Source organism: Elephantulus edwardii, unplaced genomic scaffold (genome assembly GCF_000299155.1).
Source record: "Elephantulus edwardii isolate Elephantulus edwardi_28Jun2011 unplaced genomic scaffold, EleEdw1.0 scaffold00079, whole genome shotgun sequence".
Lineage (NCBI taxonomy): Eukaryota > Metazoa > Chordata > Mammalia > Macroscelidea > Macroscelididae > Elephantulus > Elephantulus edwardii.
The window spans coordinates 3,255,146-3,278,737 of NW_006399829.1; the positions used below are offsets into that span (position 1 = coordinate 3,255,146).

At 42.2% G+C, this 23,592-nt stretch overlaps 2 protein-coding genes and 1 pseudogene across 2 annotated transcripts in view; 2 read left to right on the forward strand and 1 right to left on the reverse strand.

Annotated features, from left to right (window-relative positions):
- LOC102846668 (oncostatin-M-specific receptor subunit beta-like) overlaps positions 1-23,592 on the forward strand; it is a 97,553-nt gene that overhangs the window by 42,557 nt on the left and 31,404 nt on the right. The window lies entirely within an intron of this gene.
- On the reverse strand, positions 4,013-5,298 carry LOC102874854 (annotated as a pseudogene).
- On the forward strand, positions 5,467-23,359 carry OSMR (oncostatin M receptor). The gene is made up of 7 exons (XM_006889574.1): positions 5,467-5,482; positions 5,554-5,726; positions 10,452-10,623; positions 15,391-15,666; positions 21,255-21,381; positions 22,892-23,043; positions 23,250-23,359. The coding sequence occupies exons 1-7, from the start codon at positions 5,467-5,469 to the stop codon at positions 23,357-23,359; spliced, it is 1,026 nt and encodes a 341-aa protein (XP_006889636.1).

Sequence of the window (23,592 nt, forward strand, 5' to 3'; positions counted from 1 at the left end):
AGAGCTAGGGATTTTGAACATTTCTTCATGTGCTTGTTGGCCATCTGAATGTCTTCTTCGGTGAAGTGTCTGTTCATATCCTGTGCTCATTTTTCAATTGGATTATTTACCTTTACCTTGTTGTGGTCATTTTTTTTTTAATTTGAGGTTAAATCATACCTAAGGGTGTAATCTTTGATCTTTACCAAAAAGTGCACTAAGTCTTCTGAACTCTCAGCAATGAATGTGACGTCTGCATATCACACGTTGTTAATGGTCATCCCTCTGTCATGGTGCCATGTTTTTCATGTAGTCCAGCTTCTCAGAATACTTGCTCAGCTTACAGGTTGAATCGGTACTTTAAAGGTGATGGTCTTGTCCACACCTTTCCTAATTTTAGACCACACAGTATCCCTTTGTTCTATTCCGACCATTGCCTCATGGTCTAGTGGTCGTTCTGCATGAGCACATGTACGTGTATTGGAATTCCCATTGTTTGCCATGCTACCTATAATTTTTCATGATCTACACAATTGAATCACTTCACATAGTCAACAGAACCCCAGTAGACATCTTTCTGGTATTCTCTGTGTTGAAAAAGTCAAGACTTGAGGAACTGAGAGAATCCTAAATACAATGTTTTAACAAATGGATCACTGCTAGAGGTACTTCCTTGTCTATGCCAAGAAATTTGGAAGATGGCTGCATATTAATCTGTCAGGTCTCATTTGAATCTCTGGCTTTCCCATACTATTTCTCACCGTTTTCCAAGAAAGACCTATATTGCTTTTGAGTGAGTAGTTTCTGATTCATGTCCTTGAGTCATTCATTACCCCTGGTAGTATATGTTAGTATAAACAAATCATAGTATTTTTGTGAGTTGAATCTTAGTAAAAAAGAAAAAAATTGAAAATAAAATAAGTATGTTAGGGCAAATAGTGTTCAACTACTACAGAAACTACTTCTTGTGCATCTGAAAGTTGGAAAGTGAATAACAAAGACCTAGAAAGAATTGATGCCTTTGAGGTGTGGTGTTGGAGAAGAGTACTAAATATCCCATGTACTACCCAAAATAATAGATATTATCTTCGAAAAAGTGCAACCAGGGTGCTCCTTAGAGGCAAGGATGCTGAAACTGCATCTCACATACTTTGGGCAAGTTGTCAGGAGGGGATCAGTCCTTGGAAAAAGACACCATACTGGGAAAAAAACAGGGTCAGAGAAAGAGAGGAAGACTTGTAACAGTGGATTGGCAGCGTGACCACAGTGATGGGCTTGAGCATATCAGAGATCATGAGGATGGTACAGGTAGGGCCAGGTTCAGATCTGTTCTTCATAAGGTCTGTTAGAGTTATACTTGACTTGATGGTACCTGACGACAATACAGAAACAGGGCCCCCATCTTCCTTCCAACATCACTGTCAGATCTTCTGGAGATTGTGTACATGACTTTACTCTTTCATTCATCAACCAATCACAGGTGTGCTAGAGGTCTTAGTGTCACTGAACTGAGGAATACTTTCTTTTTTTCATAACCTTAGGGTAGGCAAACACAGAAAATTACAGTACAGGGTTGGAGAAGGTGGTATTAGAGCTGCTGCAAATTATTGTTGTTGTTAAGTGCTATTGAGTTGCCTACAACTCATAGCGAACCTATGCCCAATAGTTCCGAATCCTGTCCTGTCCTGAGCCAATCTGTCTCTGACACACTTAACCCCATTACCTCAGTCACTATGTCAAGCCATCTCGTCCTGGGGATTCCTCTCCTGTGCTGTCCCTCCACCCTTCCGAGCATGATAACCTTCTCCAAAGACTGGTCCCTCCTGGCCATGTACCCAAAGTATGTGAGACAGAGCTTCAAATTCCTTGCCTCCAAGGAGCAGCCTGGTTTCACCCTCTCAAGGATGAATCTGTTCTCCTAGCAGTCCTTGGTATATGCAGTACTCTTCTCCAGCACCACAGCTCGAAGGCATCAATTCTCCTTCTATCATCCATTGTCATTGTCTGGTTCTAATATATAATAAATCAGTTGATCTTTGTATAGTAACTTTGTGTCCTATGACTTGCAATTATCATTGAGTAGTTCTCTTCATTTGGGGATTTCCTACTTAGACGACATCTATACATTAAGACAGTTTTATTCTTTCCTTCCTAATCTGTGTTCTTTTCTTCCTTGTTCTTATTGCACAAGCTAAAGATGACAGCGAATACAACTGGTGAGAGAGGGCACCCTTGTCTTGTTCTTAATCTTAAAAAGATAATTCAGTTTCATATAAATAGGTAAGATAAGACCTGCAGATTTTTATAAATACTTTTTATCAACTTTTGACCAGAAGGGTTTTAAGTGCAGTATATTGAGATCTGAGTGATCTTGTCTGGAAAATGAGATATGCTCCCATTTTATTAACCTAAAACCAAGTCCACTGCCATCAACTCTGTTCCAACTCATAGTATCCCTCCATCAGGTTTTCAGGGCTGCTAATCTTTATCAGGAGCTCCAGTGGGGTAGTCACTAGCACATTGCATCGCCAAGCAAAAGGCTCAGTGTGCCCGATGGGTCACCTCCACCAGCAGCTGTGTAGGAGAAAGGTGGGCGGGGTCTTCTTGTTAAAACTTACAGCCTTGCTCCTGGTGAATGATCACTAAGAGTCAGAATCTACTAGAAGGTAGTGAGGTGATTGTTTGTTTGTTTGTTTGTTTTTTAAGAAATCATTACAAGAGGAGGGAGCTCCAGTGGCCTAGTGGGTAAGGAATTGTGTTGTCAACCCAAAGATCGAGTTTGAATCTGCACTTCACTCTAAGGGAGAAAGATGACCAGTGTCCTCTCATGCAATTTACAGCCTCTAAAAACCCACTGGAAAGTCAGCTCTGCCTCATTTCTGACTGAACATAAATGAGATCTTTGCATTTACAGGAAGAAACCACCTGTCTTTCTCTCCAAGTACTGTTGTTGTTGTTGTTGTGTGCCAACAAGTCAGAACCATCCCAGAGCCGATCCTCCAGCCAGTTTTAAGAGGCAGTAATTGCACAAAAGGAGATTGTCCATCCTTCTCAGCTCTTGGATTCGAACCCCATGCCTTTGGGATTGCAGCAAGAATTCTTACCACTAGGCCACCAGAGATTTGAACCACTGACTTTGCAGTTAGCAGTGCAGTTTGTAGGACAGGACACCATCAGAGCTCCTTTCTTACTTCATAGCCATTTAGAAACCTGTGAAATATGCCTTCCAAAAAGGAGAGTCCAATTTTACTTGTTTTGTAGTTGTTGAGCTCACACACAGTAAAATATACACTTGTCGGGCAGTTTCTGCTTGTACCATTCAGTGACATTAGCTGTCTGCTTTGAGTTGTGCAAGCATTCTCACCCCTTCCTATTCTGAGTTATTCTCCTCCTCACGAACTCATTGCAACCTAAGGTATCTGTCTAATCTCCCCAGTTACTTTTGTCACTGGATCCCATAGAGACGAATCTTGTAAAGAGTGTAGTGCTCTAGGCAGACATTTTCACTAGTTAAACTACTGTTCATTGGAATGGCTTGAGACATTATTCACATAATAGAATACTATGAACGACTTTGTAAATTGCTACCTAACAGGGGAGGGACTGGAGAGCATTATCCTAAGTGAGCTAACTCCGTCTCCTAAGAACAAATACTATATAAGACCATGATTGTAGAATGAGTACGAGGATCCAAGGGGGGAGGGCTTAATCATAGGGTCACATAATTTGATGAGTGGAGGAAAGGGGAAGGATCCAGTATGGAAAACAATGTATACAACCTTTGTAAGTAAATTAGTAAAAAAAATTAAATAAAATAAAATCCCATGCCCATTTACAGCCCCCATACTGTACCAGGCAAGGTTAGTGGCTATTGAAAATACCACCAGGACAAGGCTATCTAAAGACACATTCGGTAGTGTGTTAGCTATACAAAGCAAGACATGGTACAGTTTAAAAACAAATCTTACACAGCTTACATGTAATTTTTTTTTTCTTTAAAAGGAATGAATTGTGTTTAGGGGGGTTAAATGCTTTATAGATCATTTAAAAAAAACCCACTCAACTTTGCTACAGTGAGCCTTTCATCATCATCATCATCATCATCATCATCATCATCATCATCATCCTCTTCCTCAGCCTTCTCTTCGTCTTCGTCTTCCTCCTTCTTGCTTTTCTAGGCCTGGCAGCTCCCTCTGGCTGCATCAGGCTTGTCCTCAGCTCTGTAAGCAGTGATCTTCTCCTTGGACTTCTTCGGCTTAGCAGCCTTCTTCTCATAGGGCTGCTTGTCATCGGCAGCAGTATTATTCCACATCTCTCCCGGCTTCTTCACAACATCACCAATGGAAAGGCCAGGGTGCTCGCCTTTGATTTTGGGGTGATACACAGAACAAAACAAGAAAAAAGCCAAAAGGGCCTCTTGGGCATGTTGGGATCTTTGAGCTTCTTTTTTTGTTTCACCCTTAGGAAAGATACAGGTTTGCAACTCTCTCTCATTACGGTCCTTGTCCGCCTTTGCTTTGTCTTCAAATTTACCTTTCCCTTTAGCAGACATGGTCTTCCTCCTCTCTGAGCACTTCTTAGACAATTCTGAGAAGTTGACAGTAGCATCTGGGTGCTGCTTCTCGTGGTTCTTGACAGGTTTGCATGAAAAATTCACACGACGACATTCTGCCTCTCGGCTTCTTAGGATCGCCTTCGCGCACGGTTAGTCATTTAGTTAGTTCTCATCCGTGAGCCTCCGTCCGGCTCTGCCTGGCCCACCACTGTCTCTCTGGAGTTCAGTGAACTGCAGTGCCTGTGAGAGCAGGAGCTACACGCAGCCTCCTCGCTCTCTCTGCTCGGTAATCCAGCAGGGTCTTTTGAAGGGAGGTGGGTGACCCAGCTGCACGATTGTCACACTTCTCTTCCAGACATGTTTTTGTATGTGTGCCTTCTTCCCACTCCTAGTGCCCACTAATAAACTGTAGTTTCTATGTATTTTCCTTTTCTTGTCTTTTTATATGTTATTTCATACAATATTCAAACTCTTGGGGTTTTTTTTCCTTACTTTTAGAAATATGTAATGTATGATAAAAATCCTCTTTATTTGTCAAAGCTGTCTATGCCTTCGTGTTGGAACTGACTCATAGCTGACCCTCTGTTGAGTTTCCGAGGCTGTAAATGATGGGAGGAGATGGCCCGTCTTTCTCCCACTGAACCACAGGTGGATTCAAAGCAGCAGGGAGGCACCCACCACCTTCGGGTTAACAGTGCAGCTTCCTGCAGGCTACACCACCAGGGCTGCACTCGCTCTTTCTTTAGCCTTGGTGAAGTTTCCATTTAGAGGATTCAGTAACAGATCATTTTAACTGTGCATCAGTTTAGCAACTGTGTGCTGTTCAAGTCATTTGTCTCATCTACATTGTCTTCTAAATTTCCTGCCAGCTTTTTTTTTAAGGTGTCAGAGTCTAGGATGTACATATAATTCGTGCTTTCCAAAGCTAAGCAATGATTCTGTTGAACAGTTGCATTTTCTGTGGCTTTCAATCATGCTGTGATTAAACATTTTTTTCATACCATGGCTTGGTTTTCCAGACTTTTCTGAATCTCTGAAGTTGACTCCCGAATCACTCAAAATTTCCACCAATTTTTCACAACAACGTTTGGATTTTCAATGGCATGTCAACAATAGTTTATACCGTCAGAGAATAGAAATGGTTTTTCAGATACAGATCAGTCGAATTGTAACTTCCAATGTCATCTGGGTGGTAAGTAGTTTTGTTGATTTTGGCTTTTTTTCCCCCTAAATATCTTAAAAATCTCTTTCATCCCATAATTTGTCATACAAGCACATTATAAATATTTTTGAGTTTGCATTTTTCATTGGTTGATGCAGTCAAGCTTTTAATAAAGATCATGTTGAAGTAAGACATTGACAAAGATAAATCTTGGGAAGCATTAGAGGAATTGGAATTGGTAAGAATTTATAGTCCCTAGCTCCAACAGAGAGAATAATGCTAACCAAAAACCTTGACTTCATTCGTGATCTAAAAGAACTGTGTCTGGATCATGCAATAAAATTTTTCTTTGCACAGAGAAGCAGCTTTAGTCGACTATTTGTGAAACCTGTAGGTGTTCAAGATCCTTAAAAACAAAGGTTTAATGCTTTATTTTTCCTGGTGTCATTTGCAATTTCCTTTCTTTTTTTCTGTGTAACCATTTTAAGTGACGTTCATTGCATTCGCCATGGTATGCAACAATTCCCACTGTTCATTCCCAGATTTTTTCAGAAGTGGATGTCCAGTCCTGCTTCTTAGTCTGTCTCAGTCTGGACTTGCTGATGAAGCCTGTTTATAATGGATGACATCCTAATGATATTTGAAATAGTGGTGTCATAGCTTCCACCATCACAGTAACATACAAGCCGTCACAGTACAGCGAGCTGACAGATGAGTCAGTACGTAGACTAGGAAGGAGTTGTCCAAACAGAACAAGGGGACTCTGAATGGTTTAAGATCAGGAAAAATGTACATCAGGATAGTATCCGTCTTCCATATCTATTCAGTCTGTGTGCAGAGCATACTTTTTTTTTTTTAAAAAAAAAAAGCTGTTCTAGATGAAGATGAATGTGGAATCAGAGTTGGAGGAAGACTCATCAGTAACCTGTGTTATGCAGATGACACAATCAAAACCTTGTTTGCATAAAGTGGAGAAGACTTGAAGCAGAAGATCAAAGACCCATAGTCTTCAACATGGATTATTTGCTGTTATTGTTTGTGTATCACAGAGTTGGCTGACCCTCCAGCTGGTTATCAAAGGCACTTACAAACCCAGAAGGAGATTGCTCATCCTTTTCCCACAGAGCTGTTGGTGGCCTCGAACCACGTGCCTTCAGGATTGCAGCATAGCTTCTTGCGACTAGGGACACCAGAGCTTCCTACATGTTTCTCCTTCACTACTGGTTCAACAGGCAGCTTCATGATGTTGTTGTTATGTGCCATCGAGTCACTTGCAACTCAAAACGACCCTATGTATACCAGCCTTAAGCTCTGCTCTGTCCTGTGCCAATCGCACTGTCTCTGATACATCCATCCCGATTACCCCAGTCACTGAATCAATCTACCTCATAGAGGGCCTTCCTCTCCTGTGCCGTCCCTCCATCCTCCCAAGCATGATGTCCCTCTCCAAGGACCGGACCCTCCTTACAACATGTCCAAAGTATGTTAGATGGAGCCTCAGAATTCTTGCCTCCAAGGAACCGCCTGGTTTGACCCTTTCCAGGATGAATCTGTTTTCTTAGCAGTCCATGGTACCCTCAATACTCTTTTCCAGCACCACAGCTCAAAGGCATCAATTCTTCTATCCTCCTTAGCCATTGTCCAACTCTCTGATGCATAACAGGTTATCGCAAAGACCATGGTCTGTATCAGACGCACCTTAGTCTCCAGAGAGACACCATTGCTCTTTAGTACTTTGGAGAGGTCCCTAACAGCAGACTTTCCCATGGCAATACATCTTTTTATTTTCTGGTTACTGGTGCCAAGAGTGTTGACTGTGGTGCCAAGCAAACTAAAGCTGTGAACAATCTCAAACTCTTCACCATCCATCCTAATGCTGCCAATTGGTCCAGTGGTGAGAATCTTTGTCTTCTTGACATTGAGCCTCAATCCATGTTGGAGGCTGCAGTCCTTGACCGTCTGCAGCAAGTGCTTCAGGTCCTTCTCAGTTTTAGCAAGCAGGGTTGTGTCATCTGCATATCACAGATTGTTGATAGATCTTCCACCAATCTTGACCACTAGAGATATTGTAGCTAATGTTATTTGGATCTTAGCTGAAAGCAGGGAATATCAGAGGAATGTATATCTTTGTTTCATTGACTATGCAAAGGCATTTGACTGTGTGGATCATAACAAACTGTGGCTGACTCTGAGAAGAATGGGAATACCAGAACACTTGATTGTGCTAATGAGAAACCTATACTTGAACCAAGAGGCAGTCGTCAGAACAGAGCAAGGAAACACTGCATGGTTCAAAATTGGGAAGGGTGTACGCCAGGGATGTGTCCTGTCTCCATACCTTTTCAACCTGTATGCAGAGCAGATTATCCGGGATGCTGGGCTCTATGAGCTTCATGATAGATGGAAAAAATACTGAAGTAGCCAACAGTTTTATTTTCCTTGGACCCACAATGAGCACTGATAGCAGCAACAGTGAAGAAGTCAGAAGATGTACTGCATTAGGGAAAATCTGCTTGACAAGGACCTCTCTGAATGGCTAAAAGCAAGGATGTCAATTTAAAGAGTAAACTTTCACCTGATCCAAGCCATAGTAATTTCACCTGAGTCAGTCTTGTACATTTACAAGTTAGACAATGAACAAGGAAGACAGAAAAGAAAAGAAGTGATGACTTGGAATTGTGGTTTCAAGTCTTTCTTGGAGGAAGTGCACAGAGAGATGTCCCTTGGAGGCCAGGATGGTGAAACTTGGTCTCACTTACTTTGGGCATATTTTCGAGAAGGCCAGTCCTTGGTAAAAGGTATCATGCTGGAAAAGATAGAGGGCCAAGATGGAGTAGCAGACTCTCCGTGAGATGGATTGACAGTGACTACAGCAGTGCGCTTGAGCACATCAGGGATGGTGGGAAAGGTGCAGGAGAGGACAAGGTTGCTGTAGTTCATTTGTTAACTGGAGAGCATTAAACTACAACAGCACCATTTCCAAATTTTTAACCCAGTGACAAAAACTTCAAGAACAGACTTTTGCCTTATCTATTATGTCATCCTCTTCATCCTACTCCAGTGTCCAGCTCTAAGATTAGATGACAGCAGATGAGGACACAGAGACACAAGAGGGGTGTGCTGCTGAAGATGACACAGCTGAGATGTCATCCTTAATCCTCATGCAGAGATAGAATTAAGGGGCACACATCAGTGATTGTGTGTCCCACACAGACAGTGTCATCCATCAGAAGCCCTCGTCTGAATGTCTTGGACATTGAAGGAAAGATGTATGATCTCCCTGTAGTTCAAGAGGATACAGGCAGGAGAGCGAGTTGCCTTTGAGTCAAGTTTGCCTCACGGCAGCTCTTGTATCAGGGTGGAACAGGGCCATACAGCTTTAGTGGCTGATTCTTCTAAGGTGTCCCAGAGTGAACTCAAACCACCAGCCTTTCAGTTCACAGCCACTTGCAGCACACAGGGCCCCTCTGAGAGACCCTCAGGAGTTCTGGTTTCTCTTTGGTTTGTATCGCAGTATCCCCAAAATCCCTCAGGTTATTCTGTGTAACGCAGTTCTTGTCAGGGCTCCTCACTCATGGTGTGGGTAGAAGCTTCTAGATACCATGGCTCGATCTCATAGCATTCTGAAACAGACCAAGGAAAACCATCTTGATCCAAGTTCTTCTTGCTGGAAGGTGACACCGAGCTGTCTCCAGAAGTCACTTGCCACTTGGAGCCGCCAGCCCCTCATGATTTCCATCTGTTGTTCCTAGGGTCGCTGTGAGTCATAGTTGATTTGATGGACCTAACAATAACAATCACACTGCCACCAGTGTTTGAAGTACCAGAAGCCTCATTCATGATAGATATCTTTCAGCAAATTGTACAGACTGACACAGGTTAAAATAAAAAACCTGAAGATACTCCTGAAAATAAGGGCATGAGAACCTTGTTGAACCCAAGAGACTGGCCCTCATGCTGGAAGTGGAGCCCATGGGTAGAAATGCATTCACACTATTTTATAGCTGCAGCCATAGTCTTTGCAATTACTTGAAATGCATTGGAGAGCTGGACAATGAATAAAGATGACAAAAGAAGACTCATGCCTTTGAGTTATTTTGCTAGAGAATTGTCTCGAACATACCATGGACTACCAAGAGAACTAATAGATCTGTCTTGGAGAAGGTAGAACCAAGCCACTACTTGAAGGCAAGGTTTTTGAAGCTCCATCTCAAATACATTGGGCATATGGCCGGGAGGGCCCAGTCCTTGGAGAAGGACATAATTCTTAGAAGGGTGGAGGAACAGCCCAAGAAAGGAAGAACCCAGGTGAGATAGATGGATTCAGCAACTGTGTTAATGGGGGTAGGTGTGTCAGGGACAATGAGACTGGCTCAGGATAGGGTGGAGTTCAGTGCTGTTGTGCATAGGGTCACTGTGAGTCACAGGCAACTCCACGGTACATAACAACAACAATAGCTACAGCAGTGGACTGGAACATGGCAGCCAATGTGGCGAGGGTGGCACAGGACCTTTTGGTCTGTTGTGCATGGGTCACGATGAGTCAGAGTCAACCTGATGACGAATAACAAGGAGCGGAGAGTAGACTTTCTAAAGGCAGATGGCGTCTCTGGCTCCCCAGGTGCTGGCCTGCCGAGAACAGGCTGCACTGGTCACACTGTTCAGTTGCATGGTCTTGGGCTTCTCTCTCGGCAGTGATAGTCAAGCTGTATTCCAGGGCCAGATGTTTCCAAATGTTTTCCTCTTTCATTCTAGGGGAACTACAGTGCCTCCGTGAAGGGGACCCAGGCCCTGCATTGGAGCTGGGAATCGGAACTCCCTCTGGAATGTGCCACTCACTATGTGCGAATAAGGAGTCTGGTGGATGATGCCAGGTTTCCCAAGCCCAGGGCCTGGAGCCCCTGGAGCTCATGGGAGAAAGACAGTGGTAAGAAGCAAAGTGGCTGGAAAGGGGGAAAGCTTTCTTATTTCCTATTACTTGGAGGTTGATGGATTCCCCTTCAAGAAACCCTGGGTAGGTGCAGGCAGTTTGCTTTGTAGCTAACAAGTGTGTGTGTTTGAAACTTACCACGTGGTGAAATGTCCAAGATTTCACCTCCACATTTATTCATGGAGATAATTAAGCCAATTCAGAAAATTCAGTATGTATTTTTCAGATTTGTGAAGTGGGCTTCTGACAAGTAAACAAAACAGGACATCAGTTGTAAAGAATTGCCTCACACAAACTGTGCAGAAGCCACAACACTTTTTCTGTAGTGAGCCAGATAGTAAAGATTTCAGCTCTGAGGCCACATGGTCTCTGTCCTGATTGCATCACCCTGCCAGTGTGGAGCAAAAGCAGTCAGAGGCAGTATGTAAACCAGTGAGAATGGCAGCATTCCAATAAAACTTTATTTACAAAACCAGAAGATATAGCCTAGAATTGGGTCATAAACCTTTGTTTGCCAATCTTTGATTTAAAGAGGAAAGAATCCTGATGGCAAAGCAGTTAGGCACTCTCCAATTAACTGCAGGATTGGTAGTTCAAACTCAGCCAGCATCTCTCAGTGAAAGACCTTACAGTCTGCCCTTGTAGAGATCACAATGTAGGAAATCCTGTGGGAAACGTCTGCTTGGAGTGCAGATGGACTGGGTGGTCCCCAGTCACAGCAAAATCTGGAGACAAGGGAGAAGCTTAGAAAACGAAAGCAGCTCTTGATTATAGAGTGGTGAGATTCTGTACTAATAATTTTCAATATGTTTAAGTAGGTTAAAAATATTTTTATCCTTTGACCTTGTAACAAAAAAATTTTACAGTGAATGCTGCCATACATTTTTAAGCTTTAGTTAATCTAAAAATATCTCACCTAGAAAGTGGCCATTGAGTTGGCCTGATGAGGCTCAGGGCCCCTGAATTATGGTAACCCCTTTAAGTAGAGCATTGGTGGCCTAGAAGTTACTCTGCTAACCCCAAAAACCATTTCTTTCTGTTGCTTCTAATCCCACCAGAAGCTCAATGGGAAACAATTGTCATTCTCCCCTCTTGAGATATACAGCCTCTAGAAAACCCAATGGAGCTTCAACTATGATTTGGTTCCAACTCAAAGGGAATGAATTTTAGTTGAGTTTTTGAGAAGCCTTTACAGAGGCTCTGGTGGCCTACTACTTTACCTGTTGCTTTGCTAACTTTAAAGGTCAGAAGTTTGAATCCACCAGATGTTACTCCCAAGAAAGATAAGCAGTCCCTCCACCTACAGCCTCAGAAACCTGATAAAGGGTCCTTATGAGTTGGAGTTGATTCCATGACAGTGAGTTTGGATTGTATTTAAGTGACCCTTTAAGTATAATACGCATCAAATCTTTACAGTGACTATGTTGAAAATAAATTATTCCTACCTCTATTTTTTAAAATGGGGAAATTGAAGACAGAGACCTAAATCCTCAAAATTTTTTTCCAACTAATTTAACTCCAAAGGCATGCTTTTAGCCATTGTACCCTACTGCTAAAAAGAAGGCCATGCTCAAAGTACAGATCAAAATTATGGCCCGGGTTGGAAGAACTTACATTATAAACAACAAAAATAAAAAGGAGTTGTTAAATGCCATCAAGTCATAGATGACTCATAACAACCCTATGAATTAAAGACCTGAACACTTGTGTAAAAACTTTCATTTCTCCAAGTTCATAGAGTTTCCGGAGGCAAGCGATTTCAGAAGTAAATGTGGCTCCTGCTTCCAAGTTTGTTTTAATTGGGGAGCTCCACCAAACACTGTCCACCATGTGTCACCGTGATCGCGTTTGACACATCAGCATCACAGTGTTGAGCACCACAGCAAACATGAGTTGCCTCTACAGCAAATGGACAGACCAGGGCTATATCACTTAGAAAAATGTTTGACCAAAAACAATTAAAACTAGTCCTGAGGGCTGCAGATTAAAAATCACAATTTTTTTAAAAAAACATAGTCTCAAAATGAGTAACAGTTATATTGTACTGGGAAGATCGGCTGTTATGGACCTCTTCAAAGTACTAAGGAGCATTGACATTAATTTGAAGACACTGTAACAAAAAGAATTGTCTGACACAGAAGAATTTCAAGAAACAACATATGATTAGAGACAGTGGTGATGAAGGAGGAAGTGCAGGCTGCTCTGAAGGACTTGGCAAAAAATAAAGCCCCAGGAATTGATGGATTATTAATTGTCATAGTTCAACAAACAGATGCTGCCCTGGATATGCTCACCAGGTTGTGCTAGGCAATCTGGAGGACAACCAAAGGTGACCCTACAAGGTAGAAATTATCAAACAAAATCACCAATACCACATGCAGGCAAAAATCCTGCTGAGATTATAAAAACGACTGGAACAGTATATTGACAGAGAACTACCAGAAATATAAGCTGGGTTTAGAAGAGATCGTAACACTAGAGACATTATTGCCAATGTCAAATGGATCTTGGCAGAAAGCAAAGAATACCAAAGGAATACATTGACTATGCAAAGGCATTTGACAGTGTAGATCACAACAGACTGTGGCTAACCTTGAAGAGAATTGGAATCCAGAACATTTGATTGTGCTTCTGCCAAACCTATATTAGGATCAGGATGCAGTCCTCAGAACAGAGCAGGGAAACACTGAATGGTTCAAATTCTAGAGAGGAATGCGTCAGGGATGAGCCTGTCTCCATACCTTTTCAATTTATATGCAGAACAGATCATTCAGGAGGCTGGGCTTTATGTAGAGGAATATAGCATCAGAATTGGAGGAAGACTCATCAACAACCTACATTATACAGATGGCATAACCTTGCTTGCTGAAACTGAGGAGGGCCTGAAGTGCTTGCTGCAGAAGGTCAAGGACTGCAGCCTTCAATATGGATTGTAGCTCAACATCAAGAAACAAAGATTCTCACCACTGGGCCAATTGGAAGCACCATGATGGATGGAGAAGAGATTAAGGTAGTTAACAGTTACAGCTGGCTCAGCTCCACATTCAGCACTCTTGGCACCAGCAGTCAATCAAAATTGCACTGGGAAACTCTGCTGTCATAGATATCTACAGAGTACTGAGAAGCAATAATGTCAGTCTAGAAACTAAGGTGCTCCTGATCCAGGCCAAGATCTTTGCAATTACTTGCTATGCATCAGAGAGCTGGACAGTGATTAAGAATGACAGAAGAATTGATGCGTTTGAGTTGTGGTGCTGAAGTAGTGTCTTAAACATATCATGGACCACCAAGACAAATAGATCTGTGTCAGAGAAGGTGAAACCAAGTTTCTCCTTTCACATAATTTGGGCATGTGGCCAGGAGGGACCAGTCATTGGAGAAGGATATCATGCTTGGAAGGGTAGAGGGACAGCACAGGAGAGGAAGACCCTGCATGAGATGATTGCCTCAGTATCTAGGGCCGTGCAAGTAGGTGTGTTGGAGTCAGTGGCACTGGCTCAGAATAGGGCAAGCTTCAGAACTCTTGTATACAAGGTTGCTGTGAGTCACAAGGAAATTTATGGCACATGAAAACAACAACAAGGTGCATTTGATTCAAGCCATGATCTTTTTGGTCATTTGTTGTGCATCTGAGAGCCGGACAATGAATAAGAAGGACGGAAGAGGAATTGCTGCTTTTGAATTGCGATGCTGGAGGAGATTACTGGATGTCCCATGAACTTCCAAAAGAACAGACAGATAAGTGTTGGGAAAAGTACAACCAGAATGACCCTTGGAGGCAAGGATGGTGAAGCTTTGTCTGACATGCTTTAGGCATGTTGTCAGGAGTGGCTGTTCCTTGGAAAGGAACAAGGAGTGAAAGACTGTCAGACAGATGGATTGATAACAGTGACTGCAGCAAGGTGCTTGAATGTGGGAGATAATGCGAATGACACACGATAGGACAGGATTCAGATCTGTTGTTCGAAGGGTTGCTGTACATCATCCTTGAAAACATCTAACAAGAACAACCACCTCAAAACTGCCTTAAGAAGAAGGAGAAAATCTGATTATTCTTTATCCACCTAAGAGCAGGTTCTCAGCCTGTATTGCATGTTGGAATCACACAGCTCTGAAAGAAACCATCCACAGCCAGTCCCCGTGGGCGAGGTCTCTCTCATTTCCATCGAGTTGAAACCAGCTCATAGCTGGTCCTTCAGTCACTTTCCAGGCTAGAAATGGAAGGAATTTATCTTTTTACCCCTTTCTGTAGCTGAGGTGCTGGTGGATTTGAACAGCAAAAAGATATGAACTTGGTGTTACTGGTGCCGCTCTGTATCGACTGCTCAGGAGGGGCCAGCAGCCCGACCACAGACTGCTTTCAGGAGCTGAACAGAGGACACCAGAGCAACATGTCAGGGCAGCTCCTTCCAGAAGGACTTTGGAGCACTGTAGGAATCTCATAGGCCAGTTCTGCTCTGCCCTCCTGGACTGTTAGGAGTGGCAGCACACATGGCTAATAACAGTAGAAGGAACACATCGCCGGGACAGGGCAACATCAGTGAAATACGAGTGAACTAGTGACGGTAGAAAGGACTGTTTGTTACATTGTTTTGACATGTGTTGAAATTCGGTATAAAAAGTTTAGGCTTCAATTTTCTCAGGAAGGTAAATGAAATTTAAGGTGCCTTCCAGTGCTGAGAGTGATTGGGGCAGGGGGCCAAGTATTTGAATTTTGAGTGTTTTTCTAACTTAATTGTCTATTTTGTTGTTTATGTCTTGCAGTAAAACCTTCTCTTGGAAAGGGTTATTTCCTCATTTTCCCCCAGGACAAAATAGTGGAAGAAGGCTCCAATGTCACCTTCTGTTCCATTTCTAGGAGTAATCAGAATAATTTTTCCTGTTTCTGGGAAAAGAAACAAATGCGTAGAGAACAACTCACAGCAGATGTGTCCACGTATACCGTGCATCAGGTTCCTTACATTGGGCCAACAGGGGGCACTGTGTTTTGTGAGATGAAGCCGGGTGATGATCCAACAGGGTCCATACTCTTTGTATCACGTAAGTTTGCACATTCTCTGTGTGTCTGTCTCTCTCTGCATTTCCTGTGGAATAGACCGCATTTGAGTTGCCTTTACGAGACATGAGCGGTCATTTGCACTCAAGTGCTGCCCTTGACTTTGTGTTTACTTTCTTAGTTTTCTTAAGAAGACTTAAATTATTATCCTGAAGTGCTAGGATTTCCTGTTGTCTTTTTTGTTCTTGCTGGCAGTTTCAGTCCTGGGGACCAACAAAACTGGAAAGAGAACAGTTTCAGCGTGCGACCCTGACTTCTTTCCTTGTTGCCATTGGGGGCTCCCAGTTAACTCCAGGTTCACCAGCCTTTGTATCCTAGGGACAACTGTTTCATAGTGTCCTGGACAATGAACTTTACACAGAGCAAATCACCAGGTCTTTTCTCCTGTGAAGTGGTTAATGGGGTCAAGCATACCACATAAAGACACCTTTGCTTGACCTTCAGTACATAAAGGATTTAATATACAGAAGAAGTGGCCTGAGATTTGGTAACCCCAGAGAGGCAGAGAGAGAGGTAAATTTTCTTGTCATTGGGGGGTGTCACTTGGACTGAATTTCCTTCTCTCTCCGAGGCAGCTTCCTTCTCTGTGACCAGGAGACCGTAGTGACTGCTGATTGATGAATAAGCCTGGGCCTGGGCCTCCTGTTATAGCCGTGTGGAGGAAGGGTCCAGAAATGGAAGCTGTTGCTTGCTAATTAAATTCATTGTCATCAAGTCAATTCCGAATCATAGCTACCTTGTTTCTGTTTTTTGTTTTATAAATTTTTTATTTTATGCTGGTTTACTTAAGAAGTTCGTAAACATTGTTTTTCACACTGGATCCTTCCCATTTCCTTCACACACACACACACACACACACACACACACCATACACACAGCTATCAAATTGTGCAAGTCTGTGATTAACCCCCCCTCCTCGCCCATTCTCACCCCTCTGCTCCCTTCTTCTACAGTAATGATCTTGTTGTTATTGTTGTTATGTGCCGTCGAGTCACTTGCGACTCATAGCGACCCTGTGTACAACAGCCCTAAACTCCGCTCTGTCCTGTGCCAATCGCACCGTCTCTGACACTCCCATTCCAATTATCCCAGTCACTGAATCAATCCACCTCATAGAGGGCCTTCCTCTCCTGCGCTGTCCCTCCACCCTCCCAAGCATGATGTCCCTCTCCAAGGACCGATCTCTCCTCACAACATGTCCAAAGTATGTTAGACGGAGCCTCAGAATCCTTACCTCCAAGGAGCCACCCGGTTTAACCCTTTCCAGGACAAATCTGTTTGTTTTCCTAACAGTCCATTGTATTCTCAATACTCTTCTCCAGCACCACAGCTCAAAGGCATCAATTCTCCTTCTATCCTCCTTGGTCATTGTCCAACTCTCTGATGCATAACAAGTGATTGCGAAGACCATAGCCTGTATCAGACACACCTTAGTCTCCAGAGAGACACCATTGCTCTTCAGTACTTTGGAGAGGTCCCTAACAGCAGACTTTCCCATGGCAGATCTTATACAATATTTTTCCTTGTGGAACTGAGTTATCTCACTTAGCATAATGCTCTCCACTCTCTCCCTAGTTAGTAATTTATGAAATCATTGATCCTGTGTGCTGCATCGTATTCCATCAAGTGCATGTACCATTGTGGTTGGACATTTGGGCTGTTTCCATGCTCTTGTGATGGTGAAGAATGCTATCATAGCAACCTGTCATCAGGCATCTGAAGCAGTAAAGTTTTCAGGGAGGGGACATCCCATGTCTTCTCCAAAGAGCAACTGGTAGATTAGAACCTCTGACGTTTTGGTAAAAGCACAGCACATAGCACACCAGGCTACCATAGCTCCTTACTTATTTACTGTTGTTGTTCAGTTATGTCGCGGGACTGTGACTCATCTGCTGCCTGATGAACTTTACCCAATCCTGACCTACCCCACCATCTCTGATGTGTTCAAGCCCATTGTTACAGTCACTTGTTGATCCATCTCACTGAGAATCTTCCTATCCTCTCTTTTGCTGACCCTCCTCTTTTCCCAAGCATGATGTATTTTTTCCAAAGACAAGCCCCTCCTGACAACATGCCCAAAGTATATGCAAGAACATTTCATTATCCTTGCTTCTAAAAAACACTCTGATTGCACTTCCTCCAAGTCAGACTTGTTTGTTCTTTTGGGAGTTTGTGAGATATTCAGTACTCTTATCCAACACCACAATTCAAGGACGTCAATTCTTCTGTCCTCTTCATTCATTGTCCGACTTTCAGTTGCATAGAAAGCAATTAAAAATGGTGGTAAGGAGTTGCACCACCAACCCAAAGGCACATTGTTTAAATGCACCAGTTCCTCTGCAGAAAAAATAGGGGAAGTCTCCTCCCGTGCAATTTACTGTCTCTGAAAACTCACTGGAGGGTCATCTATGGGTCGGTTCCAACTTGATAGTACACAGCATCAACAACAACAGTTGCTTGGCTCAGCTGTACCTTTAAATTAATGTTGTTGCTTTTTTAGCACTTTGGAGAGGTCCTTAACAGCAGATTTCTCCAGTGGCACAGGAAGACCATTGATGAGATGGAATGATTCCATCACACGGGTAATGGGGATAGGTGTGTTGGAGACAATAAGATTGGCAAGGGATAGAGCACGGTTTAGGGATGTTGTACATAGTGTCACTATGAGTCACAGGTGACTCGACGGCATATAACAACACAACAACAAACAACATTCATTGATCAGCATTTATCCTCTCCTGGTTGAACATTTTTGTCTTCTTCCCACGCCTACTTATGCCACATGCCAGGGCTTCTAAGTTTGTTCCCATTCTGTCTCTTATGATCTTTATTGTTTTAAGTTTTACCCGTAGGTCTCTGAGCCATCTTGAGTTGGTTTTTCTGTATACTTGAGATGTTGGTCCTGTTTCAAGATGTTTCATTTTACCTGCACCATTTGTTTTTGTTTTTAAAGTTTATGTTTTATATTGATTTCCCTGTGTCCGATGGATCTTGCAAGAAAGCAAAGAGTACCAGAGGAATGTCTTTTTGTGTTTCTTTGACTATGCAGAGGCATTTGACCATGTGGGTCACAACAAATTGTGGCTAACCTTTGAGAAAATGGGAATCTCAGAACACTTGATTGTGCTTTTCTGAAACTTATAATTGGACCAGGAAGCAGTCCTCAGAGCAAGGAAACACTGCATGTTCCAAAATCAGGAGAGAAGTACATCAATGATGCATCCTAGCTTCATACCTTTTCAATTTAAATGCAGAACAGATCATTTGGGAATCAGGGCTTTATGAGGAGAACTGGGGCATCAAGATTGGAGGAAGACTCATCAACAATCTGCGTTATGCAGATTACACAACCTTGCTTGATGAAACTGAGGAAGATAGTGCAGGAGAGGAAGACCCAGATGAGATGGATTGATACAGTAACTGGGGCAGTGAGGGTTGGTGTGCCGGAATCAGTGAAAATGACTCAGGACAGGGCAGCCTTGAGAGCTGCAGTAAATAGTGTTGTTGTGGGTTTCAAGTAACTTGATGGCACATAACAACAACCACAATTGGTTTGCTTATAAAGTTCGTATACATTGTGTATATGTTATGTCTCAGTTATCCTTCATTGTGTTTCATACAATCATTCTCATTCATTATGTTTTATAGAATTATCACTAATCTATGCACACCATTAGCCTGTCTTTCCAGATTCCTGCCAGATCTTTCCTATTTCCTTTACCCGCACCTCCCTTCACCCACAAAACTATACCATTTCCCCATTTAATAGGTTTTGATTCCTTGTCAAATATCAATTGACCATCGGTAGACAGGTTGATTTCTGTGTTCTTTATTCTTTCCCATTGATCTATGTGTCTGTCATTGTATCAATATCATGCTGTTTTGGGTACTGTGGCTATGTTGTAGGGTTTGAGATGAGGGAATGTGATACCTCTCACTTCATTTTTAAAATCCCATGTGACTCAGCCATTCCACTACTGAGGATACATCCCAAGGAAATCAGAGCTGAAACACAAACATAAATCTGTTTATAGAAGTGTTACTCATAATAGCAAGAAAATAGAAATAACCCAAATGCCCTCAATAAACAAGTAGTTAGAAAAACTGTGGTATATCCACACAATGGAATATCATGCATCACTAAAGAACCACGAAGTCTTTGTAAAGTACAAAACAATGTGGAAAAGTCTAACAAGCCCTGTGTTGAGTGAAATAACTCAGTCACAAAAGGACAAATACTGCATAGAGCTGCTACTGGGACAATAGGAGGGTAATTGAGGGGTTAGGGGTAGAGGAGAAGAATAGAATGTAATATGTAGACAAAGAATACCACAAGGACCAAGACAAGGCAGGATTAACATGGGAAGAATAAAGATAATGACAATATGGCTATTGTAATTAGAAAATAGGAACTATCTATCTATCCACACATACACACACATATGTGTGTGCCTGATTCAGGTATGGTCTTTAAAGCTACTAGTTATGCATTTGAGAGCTGGGCTGGACGGTGACTAAGGTTGAAGAAGAATTGATTAATTTTATAAAATATAATACATAAGAATGATTGTATGAAACACAATGTGAATGAAGAATAGTGTGAAACACAGTGTATACAAACATTGTAAGCAAACCAAAAAAAGAAAGCATTGATGCCTTTTAAATTGTGGTATTGAAGAAGAGTGCTGACTATCCCATGGACTGCCAGTAAACAAACAAATATCAAATAGGACATCAGCAGTAATATCTCTACTATTACAACCTCTTCTAAACCCAATTTATATTTCTGGTTATTCTCTGTTAATGTACTTTCCAGTTGTTTTTTGTATACTCTTCAGCAGGATTTTGCTTGGATGTGATATTAGTGATTTTGTTTGATAATTTTCATACTCTTTTGGGCCACCTTTTTTTTTTTGAATGAGAGTAAATATGGATCTCTTCTAGTCAGTTGGCCAAGTAGCTTTCCTCCAGATTTCTTGGCACAACTTGGTGAGCACGTTCAGGGCAGAATCTGTTTGCTGAAACATGCCAGTTGATATTCCATAAGTTCCTGGGGCTTTATTTTTTGCCAAGTTCTTCAGAGCAGCCTGAACTTCTTTCTTCATCACCATTGCCTCTTGATCATATGTTGTTTCTTAAAATTCTTCTGTGTCAGCCATTTCTTTTTGGTATAATGACTCTATACTCCTTCCATCTTATTTTAATGCTTCCTGGATCATTCAGTATTCTGCCCGTAGCATCCTTATGTACTGCAGCTTGCAGCTTGAATTTGTTCTTCAGGTCCTTCAGCTTAAGAAATGCCAGGCGAGTTCGGCCCTTTTGATTTTCTGACTCCAGCTCCTTGCATTTCATTATAATACTTTGTTTTGTATTCTTAAGCTGCCTTTGTTTTTAAATTATTATTATTATTAGTTATTGTTGTTGTTATGTGCCGTCGAATCGTTTGCGACTCATAGCGACCCTATGCACAACAACCCTAAACCCTGCTCTATCCTGCGCCAACCGATAGACAAGTTTTTAAAAGGGTATTAACCAGTTCTTTTCTTTTTGTTTGTTTTCTCTGTGAGAACAGAAATCCTGGAAGAGCCCAAGAACTTTTCCTGTGAAACCCGAGACCTAAAGAACTTGGTCTGCACATGGAATCCTGGGAGGAACACTGGTTTGCTAAAAACTACCCCAATCTACACTTTATTTGAAGCGTAAGTTAGCTCGAGCTACTTGTCATTTATTAATTTAACTATGTGTTGATCATGCAGTCTGTAGCACAGCAAAGCAAATGCTGCATTTTGATGTGGCAGAAAATGTATCAAATGTATATATAGCAAATGTATCAAACCACCCTTCCAGTGTCAGGAGGACATCCCTAAGTGGTCCCTAGCATGCAGGACCTTCATGCCGAGTTTTGATGAAGGCAATGTGGCAGAAAAATAAGAAATTAAGTTAATAATGAAAATGACATGAAAATATTTCTATCTGATGATGTGGGTGACTTTAATTCCTGACATTTTAAGAATACCATCAGTTGCGTTGGTTGTTACTGTCAGGTGCCTGCAACTCATAGCGAACCCATGTACAACAGCTCTGAAGCCTGCCCTGTCCTGAGCCAGTCTCACTGACTCTGTCCCAACTACCCACGTTCCCCCAGTTCCTGTGTCAATCCATCTCATCCAGGGGCTTTCTTTTCCTATGCAGTCAGTTAGACGATGTGTTTCTTAGTTCTATAGTGCTAGTATGAAAGAAGAGTAGGTTTTGTGAGGTATAAATAAGTTCCAGTCTATCGTTGATAGGTCTGTTATGAGTTCTTGACATGATGGCATCTAACAACAACAGCAGAAGCTATGACAGAGATACCACAAGCAGATAGATTTAACCAGTAGAAATTTCTCCTGTCACCATTTAGGCTGCTGGTAGTCCACGTTCAGGAGAAGGCTCTAGGGAAGGCTGTCTTCCTTTATCTGTGCTTCTAGGCATTTCCTAGCACAGGGACCTAGGTTCAGAAGATGTTTTCTGCTCCTGACTGTCTTTCTTCTTGGTACTGCAGTTCCACTTTCTTTCTATCTTTATTCTCCTTTTATTCCTCTTGAGACAAAAGGCTAGACTCCTGGGAAACCCCCCCGTGTTGAATCAGGGCTGCAGTGGGATTAAGGGTGTTTCCATTTTTACTCCTTTTGCAGCTCCTTGTTTTATCAGATCATGAGGGATCTTTACCAAACTTGCTCCTTACATCACTATGTACAGGTGCTTTTGAAGAAACAATTCTATCCAGGGTCCTCACCACTCATGGGGAGTTATGGTCATAATTGACATAATTAACATTTGCCCCCCCCAAACTCACTTCTGTCAGAACTGACTCATAATTGCCTCTGAGTGGGTTTTTAGAGACTGTAAATTCCATGGGAAGAGATTGTCCATCTTTATCCTCAGGAGTCACTGGTAGATTTGAACCCAGAGAGAGATACCATTTTTGGGTTAACATCACAGCTCCTATGGACTACATAACCAGAACTCACTTATTAACATATATATATATATATATAATGAGATTAATTAAGGGCACAGTGTGCTCATTGTTAATACTTGTTGCCCTTGGCTCCATGCCATCGTGTGGGGCGTGGTTGGGGCAGTCACAGAGGGTGTCCAGCCACTAAGAGGAGACGTCCATATTGACAGAAGTCAACCCTATAATTTTGTTTGTTTGTTTCTTTAAAGATTTTCCCAGAAAAGGAAGGTTTGTGAACACAATAATCGGTGCACTTGGCAAGTGACTGAGAATTTCCAAAAGCAATACAACTTCACCCTTGTGGCTGAAAACATCTTACGAAAGAGAAGTGCCAACTCAGTGTTCCATCTCGTCCATCGAGGTGAGGCCCGAGCTCCCACAGCCCAAGCTGGTTATGAACACTTTCTCTCTGCCACGTTCTGTGGCCTCATAAACGTGCTGTGGGTTTCTCTCTAATTTGTGGTGTTAAGTGAAAGTTCTAACTTAAGGTTACAGTAAAGTTGATTCCAACCCTTGCTTATGCTATACATGGAGGCCCAGCTTTGATTCCTTTGTTGTCCTGTGTAGGTTTTCTCCCGAGCTTCTTGAGTCTGTACATTGAGGTCTTCAACCAAGTTCAGGAAGTTCTTGGTGATTGTTTTCTCAACATTGCCCTTCTTCTCTTTTCTGGGACTTAAGCCACACAAGTTCTAGAGCAATTGTTACTGCCTTTCATCTCTGATGTGCGGGATGCTAACCAAAGGTCAGCAGTTCAAATTCATCAGCTAATCCAGAAAGAAAGATGAGAAGTCACCTATAAAGATTTATGCCCTTGACCTTCTAAGAATCAAATCCCTATGCGCATCCAGAAACTTCTCTAACAGGGTAAAAAGGGAAGCCACAGACTGGGAAAAAGTGTTTGGTAATGACA

Bases quoted from the DNA above. Each gene is read 5' to 3' on its own strand.
- OSMR (XM_006889574.1), top strand. The intron at 5,727-10,451 runs GTAAGTAGTTTT...CTTTCATTCTAG, and splicing joins CTTCCAATGTCATCTGGGTG to GGGAACTACAGTGCCTCCGT. The intron at 21,382-22,891 runs GTAAGTTAGCTC...GTTTCTTTAAAG, and splicing joins ATCTACACTTTATTTGAAGC to ATTTTCCCAGAAAAGGAAGG.